The sequence below is a fragment of the Canis lupus genome, chromosome 19 (genome assembly GCF_003254725.2).
Source record: "Canis lupus dingo isolate Sandy chromosome 19, ASM325472v2, whole genome shotgun sequence".
Lineage (NCBI taxonomy): Eukaryota > Metazoa > Chordata > Mammalia > Carnivora > Canidae > Canis > Canis lupus.
The window spans coordinates 51,338,005-51,355,881 of NC_064261.1; the positions used below are offsets into that span (position 1 = coordinate 51,338,005).

Below are 17,877 nucleotides of genomic sequence, written 5' to 3' on the forward strand. Positions count from 1 at the left end.
AAGTTTTTTGTAAAGGGCTAGATAGAAAATGTTTTGGGCTTTGGGTATCACATAAGTCTCTACCACATATTTTACTTCTTACTTTCTTCTCCTCTTTAAAAAGAATTTTTTTGGTAATTACTCCAAAATGTAATTAGAATGTAAGAATCTTTTTATATATTCACAGGCTTACCAAAAATAAACTGCTAGCCAGATTTTACTCATAGGCCATAGATCGCCATTTCTTGATTTTTATTATCTTAACTAAAATACTTATTTAAACCCACTGATAGCTTCCTGAAACCATGTTTTCCTCCCTGGTAGGTAAAACTTATAGAAGAAACCATTTGTGACATCCCTGTCAGTCATTTAACCAGCCTCCACCTTTGGATTTTTTTTTTTTTTTTTTTTTTTTGCTTTAAGTTAGAATTTCACATGTATGGACTCACAGAATAATATTAAAAAAAAAAAACTATTCCCAAGTATGACCAGACTGAATACAAGGTTAAACCATGAGTTAATTTGAAAAGTTTCTTTAGATTCTGTCAAAGCATTTCTCCTCCCTCCCTCCCTCCCTCCCTCCCTCCCTCCCTCCCTCCCTCCCTCCCTCCTTCCTTCCTTCCTTCCTTCCTTCCTTCCTTCCTTCCTTCCTTCCTTCCTTCCTTCCTTTCTTTCTTTCTTTCTGATTGTTTATTTATTTATTCACAAGAGACACACACAGAGAGAGAAGCAGAGACATAGGCAAAGGGAGAAGCAGGCTCCTCACAGGAAGCTGGATTTGGGACTCGATCCCCAGACCCCAGGATCATGCCCTGAGCTGAAGGTAGACGCTCAACCACTGAGCCACCTACATGTCCCTGCAAAGCATTTCTGACTTTGTTTTATAAATCAAAAGCACATTGGGGTACAAATTGTAGCCTTAAGAAAATAAGCTAGAGAAAGAGATGTAACGACTCTTTTCTGAGAGGTCTTAGCCTCCAGAGAAATAGAAAAAAGTACCTTTTTTTCTGCAGTATACTAATACTATATACTATATGATACACATAAATTATTTAATCCTGATATAAGACTCTTGTGAGATATGTGCATTTATCAACATTGTTTTATAATCTGTTTTCCATCTCTATAATTTTGTCATTTCAAGAACGTTATATAAATGGAATCTATGGTACTTAACCTTTGGAATTGGCTTTTTTCCACTCAGCATATAACTCCCTTGAGATTTATCCAAGTTGTTGCATGTATCATTAGTTTGGTCCTATTCGTTGCTGAATGTAATTCCATGGTATAGATGTTCCACAGTTTAAGTCTTCTCCTGTTGAAAGACATTTGGGTTTTTTTTTTTCCAACTTTCCCTATTATGAATAAAGTTGCTTATGAACATTTATTTGTGTGCTTGTTTGATGTCATAAGTTTTCATTTTATAAATATAATTTTGTGTAAATATTATCTGTTCTATTGATGGACATTTAGTTTTTTTCTGATTTTTTTTTTCTCTTGTGATATGCAGCAATGAATGAGTGGCTTTATACATGTCTTGTCTATATTAACGGATACATCTGTGAGATAGACCTACAAAGTGAAATTACTGGGTCTTCTAGAATGTGCATGTTTAATTTTACTAGATATTGCAGAATTGCTCTCCAAACTGGTTATTCTGTTTTGTATCTTCACTAGTAGTATTTAAGAGTTCTTGGGGTTTTTTTTTCATATTTTTCCTATAACATTATTATTATTAAACTTTATAATTTTTTCCAATCTGATGGATATGAAATGGATTTTGTTGATTTAAATTTGCCTTTCCCCAGTTACAGTGATGTTAAACATTTTGCAATGTGAATTACCTTTTCATATCTTTGGATCCACTTTTCTCTGCATCATTTACTGATTTTTTTTTTAAGGGATTCTTTATATATTTTAGATAGTTACCTTTTTTTTATTTTATATTTTTTAAATTTTTATTTATTTATGGTAGTCACAGAGAGAGAGAGAGGGGCGCAGAGACACAGGCAGAGGGAAAAGCAGGCTCCATGCACCGGGAGCCCGATGTGGGATTCGATCCCAGGTCTCCAGGATCGCGCCCTGGGCCAAAGGCAGGCGCCAAACCGCTGCGCCACCCAGGGATACCGATAGTTACCTTTTAAAAAGCTTTTGTTACGAAAAAGTTTTCAACATACTCAAAGGTAAAAAGAGTAGTACAACAAATTGCCATGAACTCATCACTCAACATTGTAATATTGTTTCCCTACACCATTTCTCCCCACCTCATGATTTTATATAGCTAATCCAATGTCCTGTCGTCTGGGAATTTTTGAACATAAGCACAATATCATTTTTACACCAGTCCCTAAAAGAAAAACAGCATTTTCTTAATATAACTGGGAATTGAGTGTTTATCTTACCTTTTTTTCTGTGAGCTGTATCTCAGGGTCTCTGGGAAGAGGTGGTATTTCTCTTTATAGAAGTATTCCAGCTAACACAAAACAAGAAGGAATGATAGAATATCACTATTTTGCAGCCCCTAAGGAATTAACAGATCAAGGTTTTGATCGTTAATGGCTGACAACATCACAGAAGGGTGGACATTACAATTAGGCTGATGTGGTTTGATGGTGATAATATACACTAAGTCATTTGTAAATATGTTAAATATTCACTTAAAGGCATGTGGATTTTATGGTGTAGAGCTAATGTCCTGATAAAGGTGTTAAAAAGAAAAACATAAACACAAAAACTCACTGGCCCATATAGAGATCTTTTTTTTTTTTTTTTAATTTATTTATGATAGTCAGAGAGAGAGGCAGAGACATAGGCAGAGGGAGAAGCAGGCTCCATGCACCGGGAGCCCGACGTGGGATTCGATCCCGGGTCTCCAGGATCGCGCCCTGGGCCAAAGGCAGGCGCTAAACCGCTGCGCCACCCAGGGATCCCCCCATATAGAGATCTGATAGTTGCTCCCCTTTTGAGTGGGCACAAGTGTTTTGTGAATTGGTTTGAGCTCACAAATAAACTGACAAAGCATATAACTGCAGTGGAACAGAATATCTAGCTTTAGTTTTTAAAGGGCAGAGCACACTCCACGTGTGAGAACTTTTGTGATGCTTTTCCGCTGTGATTGGCCAAACTGAAAACTGTATCTCTTCATCCTCTCCCTTAGGACTTAAATTTCCTTACCCTCTTGCTAACCTGACTCATCACATCCTGATTCCCGGGTCCCCCCACTCCTGCCTCTTGTTGTAATTTAATTTCCATCTCCCTAAAAAGAAAGCTCATGTCCATTTACAGTCACTTCCTTTTCCCACACCCAGTCCTATGCAAACATTGATCTTTCTCTGCATGTCTTTTTTTTTTTTTTAAACATTTCACATAAATAAAATCATACAGTATGGAAAAAAGAAAAAACATAGAGTATATTCTAGTTGGTCTGCAGAGGCACCAAAATGAGCATCTCCCTCCACAGTGAGAGTCATTTAGGAAAAAGTCTCTGGCAGAGGCCCTGTGCTCATAAGTAGTCTGGAATGAAGCAATTCCCATGCCCTGGCATGGGCTTCCCCAGCAGAACAACTTGTCCATATCACTTGCAGGTACGAGAAATGGCCTGAGTCAGACCTGTGGCCAGCCTTTGCTTGTGCAGGAGGCTCAAACAATGAAGAAAATCACATTTCAGGTCTCCTCCCCACTTCATTCTCTCTGAAATACCACCTCCTTTCCTCACCCTAGGATGGAGTCACTTCACACTGAAGTCCAAGGACTGATAGGGCACCGCTTACCACCCTGAACCCCTCACAGTGCCTCCAGCCTATATGGGCCTCCATTGCATGTACAACCCTATCTATATGCATGTGCTGGGAGCTAGGGGTGGGGAGTCTCTAGATCCTAAAAACAAAACGAAAGGAGGGAGAAAGAACCAAAAACTCCATACTATTTGATGGAGGTTGGTTTCTTAGTACTTTCCAAAAGCGACTATGAGGATGTTTATTGTTTTTAGAATCGTTATGGATCATGGACTATTTGTACGATTCATTTCATTACATTATTACCTTTATTGATACTCCTATCCATTTTTGGCCAGTAGTAAAAAAACATTCAGGTTAGCTTTGAAGTCCTTTTAACATGGCTGTACTGTACTGAAAGTAAGATGTTATAGGCTTACCTTTGTATTTCCTGGCTCAGATCTGAAAGCACCCATTTCTCCAGGCAGCTTGTGTTCTTTTTAGTGGGAAATCATATTTGAAGACTACAGTCTAGGCACTAGGAGTGTGTTCATTGCTACCAAGTTGGCCACTGTCTCTCAGACTTTTTAGTGGACCTTATAAGGAAATAGGTACTTTTAAAATTTGAAAGATAAAATACATCATGAATTTATACTAATATTTCTTACTTTAAGACTATAGGGTTTTAATTTTACACACTTAAAACTTTCTTTCACATCTAAGAATGTCTACATAATTTACCAGGTTTTATCCCACTTTACACCACAGTAGTCTCAGAATAGTAATGCCAGCACGTGCACCAGCAATATAATTGTCAAAAATAGTTTTAAGTTTTTTGGTTGTTGGCCTCATTTTTGCTTTTGCTCTGAGAGTATTTCCTACTAGAAATGTAACTTTACTGTATTTTAAAGATACTTGTAATAGAACTCAAGTGACAGTTGGCTTTATTCCATTTAATTTTATTCTTGGGTTTTGTTCTAAGATTTTATTTTGCTTCATATTACGTAAAATTCGTTCTGAAAGTCCTATCTATAAAGTAAGCCATATTCAGAGAAGTCTAGTTGCCATTTATCCCATCTGCTCTGCCCTAATTTGATTCTTTCCTTTTATAGTTAACACTTAAAATTTTATGGTTTGAGATACGTTGATAAGTTGACCCATGGAAAGTTAAAAAGCTAAGAAACCCATCCACCCATTACATATGTGGAAATTTGATGTCTGGTCAAAGAGGTATTACAGATCAGTAGGGAAAGGATGAAAATATTTGATAAATAGTGCTGGGACAGTGGTTATCCATATAGAAAAAAGTAAAAAGGAATAAATAAGGAAAGCAAAATGTTAACATTTTTAGAAAAAAAAAACAAAAAGTGAGGATAACTTTACGACCTAAAGATAAAGAATTCTTAAGGCAAAGAGCAGAAACCATAAAGGAAAAATGGATAAATTATAGTGTATTAAAATTTAAAATTTCTCTACAACAAATGAGTCCTAAGAACAACCCACAGACCCTTAGAAGAACATATAAATGTAATCCTTTTAGGCAAATTGTGGTAAAGGGAAAACAGCACGCACTTCTGAATCCAGCATATGTGGGTTCAAATTCTATGTGACAAAGTACAAACTAATTAAAACACCTCTAAAATCTCAATTCCATTTTGCAATGAAGATACAAATAACCATACCTTTTCAGGTTTTGTGAACATTAGAGAAAATGTATATGAAGTGTTTATTTAGAAATAATAGGAATTGCGTCAGTGGTAAACATTGTTATGAGTAATTATAATTAATTCACAGTACTTAGAAGCAACAACTGAATTAGGATTTTATTAATAAGCTAGTGAAAACTAAATGGAAATGTTTAGGGTTACACACAAATCACAGGAAAAATAAAGTCCTGCTTAAAACTTAAAACTTCAAAAAAATTTTACCAACCCTCATGGGAACATTGTTTTTACAAAGTGTTAAAGTATTAAATAGGCACTTTTGGCTATAAGGTTGCTTATGATCGTGCAAACAACTGAATCAAAAAAGAAGGAATCAGTGTAAGGATTCTTTTTTTTTTTTTTTAATTTTTATTTATTTATGATAGTTACACACAGAGAGAGAGAGAAAGGCAGAGACATAGGCAGAGGGAGAAGCAGGCTCCACGCACCGGGAGCCCGACGTGGGACTCGATCCCGGGTCTCCAGGATCGCGCCCTGGGCCAAAGGCAGGCGCTAAACCACTGCGCCACCCAGGGATCCCCTCAGTGTAAGGATTCTTAATGCTTATAAACTAGAACTGGAGATCTTTTACTTGTTTCCTTCTCCTCATTCCTCGTATCACAGCTTTGGTCTTCCATGGCCCATATTCTAAATGGGACTTTTTCACCTCTTTGCTCCCATCACTAACACTCTTAATGTGTTTGTGGGATTTGGAGGGGCTTGGGTTTTTAAGTTCTTAAATCACATATTTTTGTCAGATGAATACACATATCATTAGGTTTAGTTGAAATTTTTTTCCTCTTTTTTTTTTTTTTTTTTTTAATTTATGATAGTCACACACACAGAGAGAGAGAGAGAGAGAGGCAGAGACACAGGCAGAGGGAGAAGCAGGCTCCATGCACCGGGAGCCCGACGTGGGATTCGATCCCGGGTCTCCAGGATCGCGCCCTGGGCCAAAGGCAGGCGCTAAACCACTGTGCCACCCAGGGATCCCGAAATTTTTTTCCTCTTATAAGGGCAGTCTTTCCCCCATTCTGAGGGATAGCTGCATTCAAATCCTTGGTTTCTTTTGGTATTTACCTTTATATTTCTAAATAGTGGGCTTACATAACTATCTTTTAAAAGTTTTAAAATATATTCTCTCTTCTATTTAAAATTTTCTTATCTCACTTCTCAGCACACTTTCTCTGTCCCATTTTTTGGCTGTAGTTACACTGTTAAATCAATACTTAGCGTATATAGTATTATTCTGCAAATATTAACAGCTGAAACAATTACTTAACAGTGATTTCATTTCCTTTCTTAGATTTTTATTTTCAAAGGAAACATCTTTGTTTCTTTTTCTGTGTGCCTTTCATTAATTCAATTCAAATGAAGTGTAACTCTTTTAATATGTTCAAACAGTTAAATAATCTGTCAGTTTTATTCCCTCTATTGACATGTTTTTCCTGTAACCATTAATTTTGCTGCTTTATGCTAGACTGGTTGCTCTTAGGCTTGCTGTATGGTTATGTATCATACATCATCTTGGTAATTTCTTTACTTCTCTCGTTTGTTTGCTTCCCTCTTTCATGGATTCCATACTTTTCTTTTACTTTTAAATTTACTCCATTCTAATGGAATACATCTTCCAGTGGCTTACTAAGAACGGGTATGTGGAAAGGTGCATTTTGGGCGGGTTCTTGGATGTCTGATATTTTTATTGTAGATTCATTCATACTTGATTAATACTATGACTGAACAGAGAGGGTTATAGGTTGGTTTGGAAACTGTCAACCTTAGGAATTTTTTTTTTTTTTTTTTTTTTTTTTTTACCTTAGGAATTTTGAACACTTGTCTTCTGACATCCAGTGTTGTTGAGAAATCTGATATTATTTATTTTTTGCTTTTAGTTTTCTATTCTCTAAGTGTTCCCTTAACATAGTATCCTGTTTCTGTTCTTGTTTCATGGATGCAATAATATTTCTGTGAGGATTTTTTTTTTATTTATTCCTTTTTTTATGATGTTTTGCTGTCTTTCCTCAAATATCTGGATTACTTGACTGCCCATTTATATTTGAGTGAGATCATTTATCTGAGGGTGTTTTTTAGGGGATTGATCAATTTTCTTATTCTTGGGTGGCTGACACTGTTTTTGTTTTTATAGCAGAATTGGGAGGTAGAGATGGCAGGGTGAGATGGCAGTGGATGGGAGTGCCGGGAGAATTCACTATTCAACATGTAGACTTCTGTTTAATCTTTCAAATCCTTTGGTATGAAGCCTTTTACTTTCCCTCAGTATGCCTGCTGTGCTAGAGCCCATAGGGTCTCTGAATCAGCCTTTGCAGAATAAGCCATCAGTCTTCTACCATTTGGGAGGAAGAGTAGTTACTTAGCTACAGTAGATGAAGGAAAGATCTAATTATCCATATAAAGATTTTTAACTAATCTTCCTGTTTTCAGAAGTGACGACCTACCCGCTCATTCAGAGAGTAACTGTTAATTTCAACTCTCCTTAAGTCTTTAGATGGATAAGGGGAATTTTCCTGCTTCTAGTTGTGTTCTTTCTACCTACCCTCTCCTCCCCTGGCTGGACTGTTTATGTTTCAGTTAGAAGTCTGAAAAGTTGATGGATAATTCTTACTTGCTCATTCTCATCACCTCTAAAGATAAATGCCACTTGAAAAAAAAATTGTTCTGCTTTTATTTTGGGATTTCGAGGCACATATTTGTGTGTTCATTCTGCCTTATTTAACCAGAAGCAATCTTTATGTTCACATTTCTGTTAGAGGAAGTCTGGCCCAGGTATGCTTTAAACCCTGTTCCATTTCATAGGTCACTGATCACCTACGAGTTGGGTGTTCAAGGGTCAGTTACTCATCTCTGGTATAGTTGCCTGTGGAATGGAACGTCACATGGTATCAAACATGGTATAGGTGGGTTCACAGGCTGGTAGATACAGTGATTGAATCTGTAAATATAAGGATAGGTTTATGTGAAGAGTTCTGAATTCACAGAATTAAGGTAGGGAAATTATCCATGTTTGTTTTACTTTGCTTTTACAAAGCCTGGAATTTAGAGCCCTCTCATTTGGCTTACATTCATTGTGTTAGGGAATACCTAATGCCACATGTGCTATTGCATCCAACTTACAGAAATAACCAGACAGAATAGGGTGAGCGGAATAAATTCGGAGCATAGAGTAATATAATCTTAAGGGCCATATGATGGAGACCGAAATACAGAAGAAGGTAGAATGTTCTGGAGTCCAAAAAAAAAAAAAAAAAAAAAAGCATAACCACTTATATAATAAACTATTGAGAATAACCTACAATGTTGACTGGATAGCCTGCAAATTTTGCTTAGGAGGGCAAAAGTAACAGTCTTTTTATCTTTTCTACTTTAGAACTAATTGAGAAACAGACATGGACACATAAAATTTCAGTTTTGTTACTAATAAAGATGGTGTTGGAAGACAAGACATAGATGTATGACCTCAGTAGACTTTCTCATATTTAACCCCTGAATTAGACAAGATTACCACACCACTGGTTGGGGAATGGTTGGAGACAAAGCAGTTCTCCCTATACAAGGGCAGAATCAGCACCTATGTTTGCCACATAGTAGAGGGCTGATTAGAATGCATCTCTTCAGAAGAAGGAAGAACCATTAAAAGATTATGCTCCCAAAGATATTAAAGTAATTAGGTCTTCCTCCCAAGTTCACCTTTCAGTTTAAGTCATTCCTTCCTTGGCTGGGGGAAGAGTGAAGGGGTGGAGAGAAGCTGAAAAAGTACTCTTCCTATACTTTTCATTCCTGCTCACGCGCTCGCGCTCTCTCTCTCTCTCTCTCTGTCTCCATCCATAGTTGCCTATTGTTGATAATGCTGCTATAAGCAATAACCCTTTTATTTTTTTTATTTTTAAAATATTTATCTTTTTGAGAGAGAGAGACAGACAGACAGGAGAGCACAAGCAAGGAGAAGCAGGCTCCCCGCTGAGCAGGATGCCCCACAGGGGGCTCAATCTCAGGACCCTGAAATCATGACTGAGCCAAAGGCAGATGGCTAACAGACTTGAGCCAGTCAGGCGCCCCCAATAAACCCTTTTAATCTGAAAACTTCTTGTCATTTTTTGGCTCTGGGAAATTTTCTTGTATTATTTCTTCTCCTGGATTCTTCATATTTTCATTCCACTATATAGCTATGCCCGTTGGATGCTTGCTTATGAATATATTTAAGTAAAAGGAAATCTAAGGGATGTTGAAAGCTACATGCAACTAGAAGTGATATGTGCTTTATCAGCTAATTTTAGACCACCTCTGTTCTATAAATTCTCTATACTATAAGCAGTCAACTTGTAAATGTTTAAATATATTCAAACAGCAGATTGTACTTACTTCCCTATCTATACAGCCTCCCTCCCAGAAGTGGAAAGCTGTTATCACTTCCTTGTATATCCTTCCAGAAGTATTCTGTGCGTTTATGAGAGAGAGTGTGTGTGTATGTGTGTGTGTGTTCTCCTTACCCTTTAAAAACACACATTTGTGCACTATATAAAAATATTCTGGGGGTGCCTGGGTGGTGTGGTCAATTAGGCATTAGACTCTTGGTTTCCATTGGGGCTGTCATCTCAGGGTCGTGACATCAAGCCCCACATTGGGCTCCTGCTCAGCGCGGAATCTATTTGAGATTCTTTCTGTCTCTCCCATTCGTGTTTTCTCTCTCTCAAACAAAACTTAAAGAATATTCTGTGCTTTTGTAATAGTATATATGTATACATATACTATTTTATTTTAAAAATATGTCTAAATGCACATGTACACTATTGTGTACCCTAACTTTTGTCACCAGTTAAGATTGGTTTCTTTCCATATCATTGTCATTCATTTTCAGAGCTTCCTCTATTTCATGTATGTACAAACCATCACGTTTCTCTATTCCCACGTACATTATTTGTTTTATTTATTTATTTATTTAATTATTTATTTATTTATTGTTTTATTGTTTTATATTTGTTACTCCTTACAGTGTCACATCTAATACTCTTGTATATTTATCTTTGTCTCTATGTATGAATTTATAGGATAAATTCCCAGAAATAGAATTGCCAAGTCCGAGAGTATGTATTTTAATTGAACTAATACCAGCTTTCATTTCCTCCTCACAGCATTTGAGATTTTCTTCCCCCATTCATTCCAAAATAGCGTATCATCAAGTTTTAGATCTTAGTCTATTTGATTAGTGACACATATCTTGTTTTTGTGTTTGCATGTATTTGATCAGATTTATGGCTTCTGAGCTTGTACCTGACCATACGTTTTCCCTTTGCATTTCCTTTTTGCATTTTTTTGTGCTATTTTTTACTATAACATTTTGTTAAATATATAATATATTGTATTAGGAATGAAGTAGAATTCCAACTTAAGTTTTTTTAAAGATAATTAGTATGTATAACCCTTTTTTATTAATGATCTGCTTTGTCCTCAGTGTTTTGAAATGCCATTACTTATCACACACTTTGTACTGGAGTTTATTTCTAGACTCTTTTTTTTTTTTAAGTTTTTCTTTAAGTAATCTCTACTTCCAGCCTGGGGCTAGAATTCATGACCCCAAGATCAAGAGTTTGCATATTCTTCTGACTGAACCAGCGAAGCACTCCTTATTTCTAGATTCTTAATTTTCTTCTATAGCTTTTCATCATGTTACCAAACTACCATTTTGATAAATACATATCCTCTCTGGGCATCGCCGGTGGCTCAGCAGTTTAGTGCTGTATTTGGCCCAGGGTGTGATCCTGGAGACCCAGGATGGAGTCCCACATCGGGCTCCCTGCATGGAGCCTGCTTCTCCCTCTGCCTGTGTCTCTGCCTCTCTCTGTGTGTCTCTCATGAATAAATAAATAAAATCTTAAAAAAAAAAAACATATCCTCTCTTAATAATTGCTGATGAAAACATATATGCCAAAAGGCATGTATTTCGTGATGCTTTATTTTCAGTTAGTGAAAGGTATTTATTTTTAATTTTTAACTCCAGTGTAGTTAATATACAGCATTATATTAGTTTCAGGTGTACAATAAAGTGATTCAGCAATTTCGTATATTACTCAGTACTCATCAAAATAAGTGTACCATTAATCCCCTTCACCTATTAGACTCTACTACGTCTCCTCTGGTAGCCATCTAATCTCTCTAGTTAAGAGTCTGTTTTTTGGTTTGTCTTTCTCTTTTTTGCTTTGTTCAATTGTTTTGTTTGTTAATTTCTACATATGAGTGAGATCATATGGTATTTGTCTTTCTCTGATTAGCTTATTGCACTTAGCATTAAACTCTCTAGCTCCATCCATGTCATTGCAAATGACAAGATTTCAGTTCTTTTTGTGGCTGAGTAATATTCCATTGTATGTATACTACATGTTCTTTATCTATTCATCTATTGTTGGACACTTGGGCTGCTTCCATAGTTTGGCTATTGTAAATAATGCTGCAGTAAACATAGGGGTACATATAGCCCTTTGAATTAGTGTTTTTATATTTTTTTGAATGGATACCCAGTAGTGTGATTACTGTATTATAGTGTAGTTCTGTTTTTTGACTTTTTGAGGAACCTCCATACTGGTTTCCACAGTGGCTGCACCAGTTTACATTCCCACCAACCTTGCCAAACAGTTCCTTTTTCTCCACATCCTTATCAACACTTAACTGTTTTCTTGAGTTTTTATTTTAGCCATTCTGACAAGTGTGAAGTAGTATCTTTGTAGTTTTGATTTGCATTTGCCTGGTGATGAGTGATGTTGAGTATCCTTTCATGTGTCTGTTCATGTCTTCTGCCCTTTTTTTAGTTGAATTATTTGTTTTTTTGGTGTTGAGTTGGATAAGTTCTTTATTTTCGATATTGACCCTTTATGAGATATGTCATTTGCAAGTATTTTTTCCCATTCAGTAGTTAACTGTGATCTGTTATTTTTAGAATAAATTAATTTTTTATTGCTTTTACTGTGTTCTGTTATTTTAAGTCATATATGAATTAAGATTTTTCTTTTTACAGTAGTTGACACAACGTGTGCGTTACATTAGCTTCAAGTATACTCTGAAACTGATTTTTATTTTTTTTTTTTTTTTTTTTTTTTAAATTTTTTTATTTGTTTATGATAGTCACACAGAGAGAGAGAGAGAGAGAGAGAGAGGCAGAGACACAGGCAGAGGGAGAAGCAGGCTCCATGCACCGGGAGCCCGACATGGGATTCGATCCCGGGCCTCCAGGATCGCGCCGTGGGCCAAAGGCGGGCGCCAAACCGCTGCGCCACCCAGGGATCCCATGAAACTGATTTTTAGATGTCAGCTCATGAGCTCCTCTTTGGTCTATGTGTTATAATTTAGGAATATTATATGGTCAAATATAAACACTATATAACTCCATAATTTCTCTTCAGTTTGAAGAATTTTTCTTTTCTTTTCTAGCCTTTAATCTAGACAACGAGCAACCAGATTATGATATGGATTCAGAAGATGAGACCTTATTAAATAGACTTAACAGAAAGATGGAAATTAAGCCTTTGCAATTTGAAATTATGATTGACAGACTTGAAAAAGCCAGTTCTAATCAGGTACTGTACCTTGTAAAAATGTCTCCTGTCTTACTATTAATCCAATTAGCAGCTTTATTTTGCATTTTCTTTAGACCTAAGTATATTGTATTATACTGCCTTTTAAATTTTACTGACATCCTAGAATTTCTATTTACAGTATTCCTGGAACTGAAAACTTAAGCATAATGTCTTTGAATAAGTATGAAGAGTACTATTCTGACCTTTCTTCTTTTTTGGATATAAAAATAATACTAGCTGCAATGCTATATAATATCTTCTTCATCCTTTCCATAGGCTAAATTTGCTTGGTTGTGTCTCTAAGGCAGATAGCTCATACCAAATCTTACTTGCTGCTTAGATTTATCAAGGTACTCTGTCATTTCAGATGTATTTTAGTTTTACTTATATACTATTTAAAACTTTTAGTGAAGAAGAAACTTCACAAATAATTTTCTTTAGTGGGTCATTCTAAATATGGTAGAGAGGATTAAAAATGGTATGGCCTTCTTGGAAAGCAATTAGGCAGCATATTTCAGGAACCTTAAAATATTTATACCTTTTGGTTTAGTAATCCTACCTCTAGGAATCATTCTCAAAAAAAAAAAATAGCGAAAATGTCGAAGATTTTTGAACAAGGATGTTTAGAATAACCTACAAATTGTGTGTAGGGTAGGATATCACACAGCCATTAAAAACCATTATTTTGAATATCAATGGAAATTATTCCTTATATGTTAGAGTTCAAAAAAAGGAAACAGAATTGTTAAGGACAAAACTATGAGATTCATTTAAAGCATTACATTTATATGTGTGCATTGAATAAAAGATCAGGAAAGCCCAACAAAATACCACTAACGGTTCTATTTAGGTGATCAAATTATTGGTGATTTTTATGTTCTTTATTCTGTTTTTCTGTTTTCCAAGTTTATTATTATGAACGTCTTCTAGATATTGTAATTGGATTTTAAAAATAAACTACTTTAAAAAAAATTCTGGTGTACTTGTGTGGTATATTAATATATATTAATTGTTATTGATGTAAGAAGTTATAGAAATAAATGTTTTACAGTAGACTGTTAACAATTTTCATTAATTTGCCCATTAGAAATTCATTATTTTCCTTTACCTCCCAACTTGAGTCCTTTAAATAACTTTTCCATGGCGAAAGGACTTTGCTGCACATTTAGCCTTTCTACCAGTTTCCCCTCCCCCCCCCCCCCCGCCTTGGGATGGAAAGTAATATTTAATGTGTAGTCAAAAAGACATTAAAAAACTGAATTTTGTAAAATTCAACTTAGTTGGCTTTTTGAGAGATTCTTTTTTTTATTGGAAATTTGTTTTAATTATCAGATTTAAGTACCAAAAATATTCTTACTAGTGCTCACAGTTTTCCTGAGGTTTTGATCCACTGACATTAGGTATAATTTCATTTTTCTTAATATTCAAACTTTTCTAGCAATCCTAGATATAGTCTTTATTTCAGCATTTCTGCTACTTTCCATAATTGCTCAGAAATTGCTCGTGGTGGCTGAAATTGTATCATCAGAAGCCTTCAGCTCTCTGTTCTGTAATTGGCTTTATTTCATTTCTGTCAGTAATATTTATTTAGTACTTCGGTGAACAAGAGAGATGACACATGTTCTGCCCTTGGGGAGCTTCTTCTCTAAGTGGGGACACAAAAAGCATGTGTGAACAATACAATTAATGATTCATGTATAGTCAGTAAAATATCCTATTACTTCTCTTTGCTCAGTGACAAGCTTTTAAATCCTAAAACTGGGTAGGCCCAGAGAATGATTGCACCTGCTTTCAGCAGTGTAGAGAAAGGTAGAGGTTCATCTTAGGGACAAGATAATGGTCCTGTTATTAGGATAAAGGATTAAAGATACCAAAGGCTGTTATTTTAGGTGCCTGAAATGTGGATTCATGAATTTCTTTATTTTCCTTTCTTGGCAGCTAACATAGTAGCAGATCTCAAGGCAAGGAATCAAGTTTGTGGTTAAAGCAATATTTGTTAGGTTGGTAGAGAAGACATAAAAGACTGAGACAAAGCTTCTGCCCCCATCATTTTGTAGAGGCTGCTGCAATGAAGCCATTATTGAAGATTCCTGTTGCCAAATGCTGTGACTATTTTCAGTCCCCATTCATTCATTTTAATTGAGCGCTCCTATTTCTTGAAACTCATCACCTTTGGTCTTTTGAATATACTTCATTCTCTTCTGATTTTTTGGGGGGTGTGTGTGTTATTTTCTGTGATCATTCCTTCTAATTGTCCTTTACTGAGTCCTTTTCGTTAATTTCTGCAAACATTAGAGTTTCTCGAAATTCTGTTCTTGAGATTTTTATCCTATGTGTTTGGGGTTAATATCACCTTAGCAAGCATTTTTATGAGGGTGAATATTATATATATATGTATCTTTACCCTTGACCTCCTTCTCAAGCTCCAGGACTTTTCTTTTTTCTCTTTTCGTGCTATTGCCATCCCCACCTAGATAATCCACAGACCTCTCAAGTTTAATTTTTCTGAATTACTCTCTTAGCTCCACATGATCCTGTTCTGTATTCCTTCTCTCTCCATTGACTCCCAAAACTCATAGTGATGTGTGTTTTATCCCTTTTCATTCAGTCCCTAAATTTCTAATTCTAACTCTTCTTCATGCACCTGTATATTCCTTGCATATTCCATCTTCCTCTCTTTGCCAAGGGTCCCTATTTACAAGAGACCCTTTTATTTGACTTCATCTTTCTCAGTAAACTGCCACCCTTTGTCTTTCTTTCTTTCTTTCTTTCTTTCTTTCTTTCTGTCTGTCTGTCTGTCCATTACATTTTTAAAAGGTTAGTCATATTATTTAACTTTTACTCCTACCCCAGTGCATTTCAGTATACTGAAATTGTACCCAGATCACCAATGGCTTTCTCATTGTCATCCATCCATTTTAGCCCGCATCCTACTAAATATCCCCTGTAGTATTAGAAGAATCTTCTTTCTTCATCTCATCCTCTGCTACCTCTTGTTGCTATTTCCTTCACGATCTGTCCTCAGAATTTATCCTTATATCTTAAGCTAGCAACATAGGTACTCCTAGAAGGGAGTAATTTATAGTTCTGCCCTCTATCTTAATGCACTAATACTCAGTTCTAAAGTTCTGACACTGTTCTCTTGTTAAAAATTGTATTTGTCTTGCCTTGATTGCCATATTTTAAGTTTCTGTAGGTAGTAGTTTTATTTTGAAGTTTTTTTCCTAATTTCTGCACAACCTATATAACACCAGATGGGCTGATATAAATAGTTGATTATTTAGTGCTTAACTGACTATATTTTTAAAACATTACTTTTTGTATGTAATTTATTCATTTGTGTATTCTAAATGTACTTGCTAAAAATGCTGAATCATGAATCTATGTAAACAAGTAAATCAGACAACTCAGAAGTGTCTTAGAAATAATAAATATCATGAACCTTTTTGTTAAGTACTGGTTTCCATTGTTTTCTGGTGGAGAAAGTGCTAAATGGCAGAACTTTTTTTCTTAAGGTAAAAAAGTAGTAGGATTCAGATTTTGCAGATTTTTAATCCTGTGTCATAATAATCTGGGGCTACTGTATCTGCAGATAGTTCTTGCTCTCTCAGATTGATGCTGTCAGCATAATAATAATGATGCAAGTGAATACCGATTGCCTTAGAATAGCCAGAGATAATTTTAACAGAATGATTAAAACCCAGATTACCCAATAAAAGTTTACTGTATAGCAACATAAAAACATCAATTAGCTGAGAAATATAGTTAACACGGGAAAGAAATGTCAGGATGTTTTTAACTGTAAACAGTGTATTGAATTCTTGTTACCTGAGACATAAAGAGGGTACTTATCAACCAGGCAGAAGAACCTTTGTGAAAGGAGCAAGAATCACCAGAGAAGGAAATACGAGGCAGTGTTTTAATTGCCTGACATCTCCTTCAGGAAGATAGGAAGCAGTGTCCTTCTGATAGTATTGTATAAGAAACTCAGTACTGCTCTGCAGCTTGATGGAAAGAAACCTATCCCCCTCTCCACTCTATAAGTTAGAGCATGTTCTTTATATAGTTAGTGAAGGTGATAAAACTTTACCAGAAACCGAATGACCAAACAGCTGAAAAAACAATGGTTTCCCATGGTCCTCAGAGCACATGAGAGCTGCCAGTGCTAATGTTCTGATGCTTTTTAAGCATGAGGTCAAATTTTAGTAGATCCAGAAAGCTTGGTTCTAACTCTACCACTGGCATGTAGACTTTGGACTATTCCAGAGAATTTCAGCAAACAAAGGTGTCCATTTAAAGTTGATGTGGAAATACTGGTTCTTTTGGTTTGGTCTCCATCTAGGCTTTGGCCCCCTACTTTAAAGACCACGTTACTCAGCCTCTTAGGTGCATTTAAGGTGACTTGACTGAGACATTGAGTAAGCCAAAGTGTGACCACATACAATTTTATGGCACTAAATGTAATCATTACATGGACTGGAATACTTGAATTGACATTGTCAGTGTATTCTTTTCCTGCGGCCAATCTTGGCAGCCTAATTATAGTAAGAAACCAACTAATTAGCCCTGGTAATCAACATCATAGGACTGGAAATCCAAATGATCATTGCATTTATTCCATGAAGTTATACCCATATGAGAAATCAGATATCAGAAATCTCTTCGGTGAATCATGCTATCTTCAGTAGACTTCATACAACCCTCAGATCAATTCCTATGTTTCAGTGAGAAAATTTTTCCCTTAATTTCCAAGTTTTAGGAAAACATTTGCTAGGGAAGAACTTGTTTTGAAAATGAATCTTCATCTCCAAAATGATAAAAGTAAATAAGAGCACTTCATTGAGGTTTTTCAGCGTTAAAACTCTATAATCTTTTTCTAGAGTTCACTGTAAATGGATA

The 17,877-nt window shown here is 35.7% G+C and overlaps 1 protein-coding gene across 1 annotated transcript in view; it reads left to right on the top strand.

Annotated features, from left to right (window-relative positions):
• The window catches only part of EPC2 (enhancer of polycomb homolog 2), a 117,562-nt gene that overhangs the window by 66,959 nt on the left and 32,726 nt on the right, over positions 1-17,877 (top strand). The window contains 1 exon segment of the mRNA XM_025431786.3: positions 12,833-12,978. Coding sequence (XP_025287571.2) covers positions 12,833-12,978 — 146 coding nt within the window.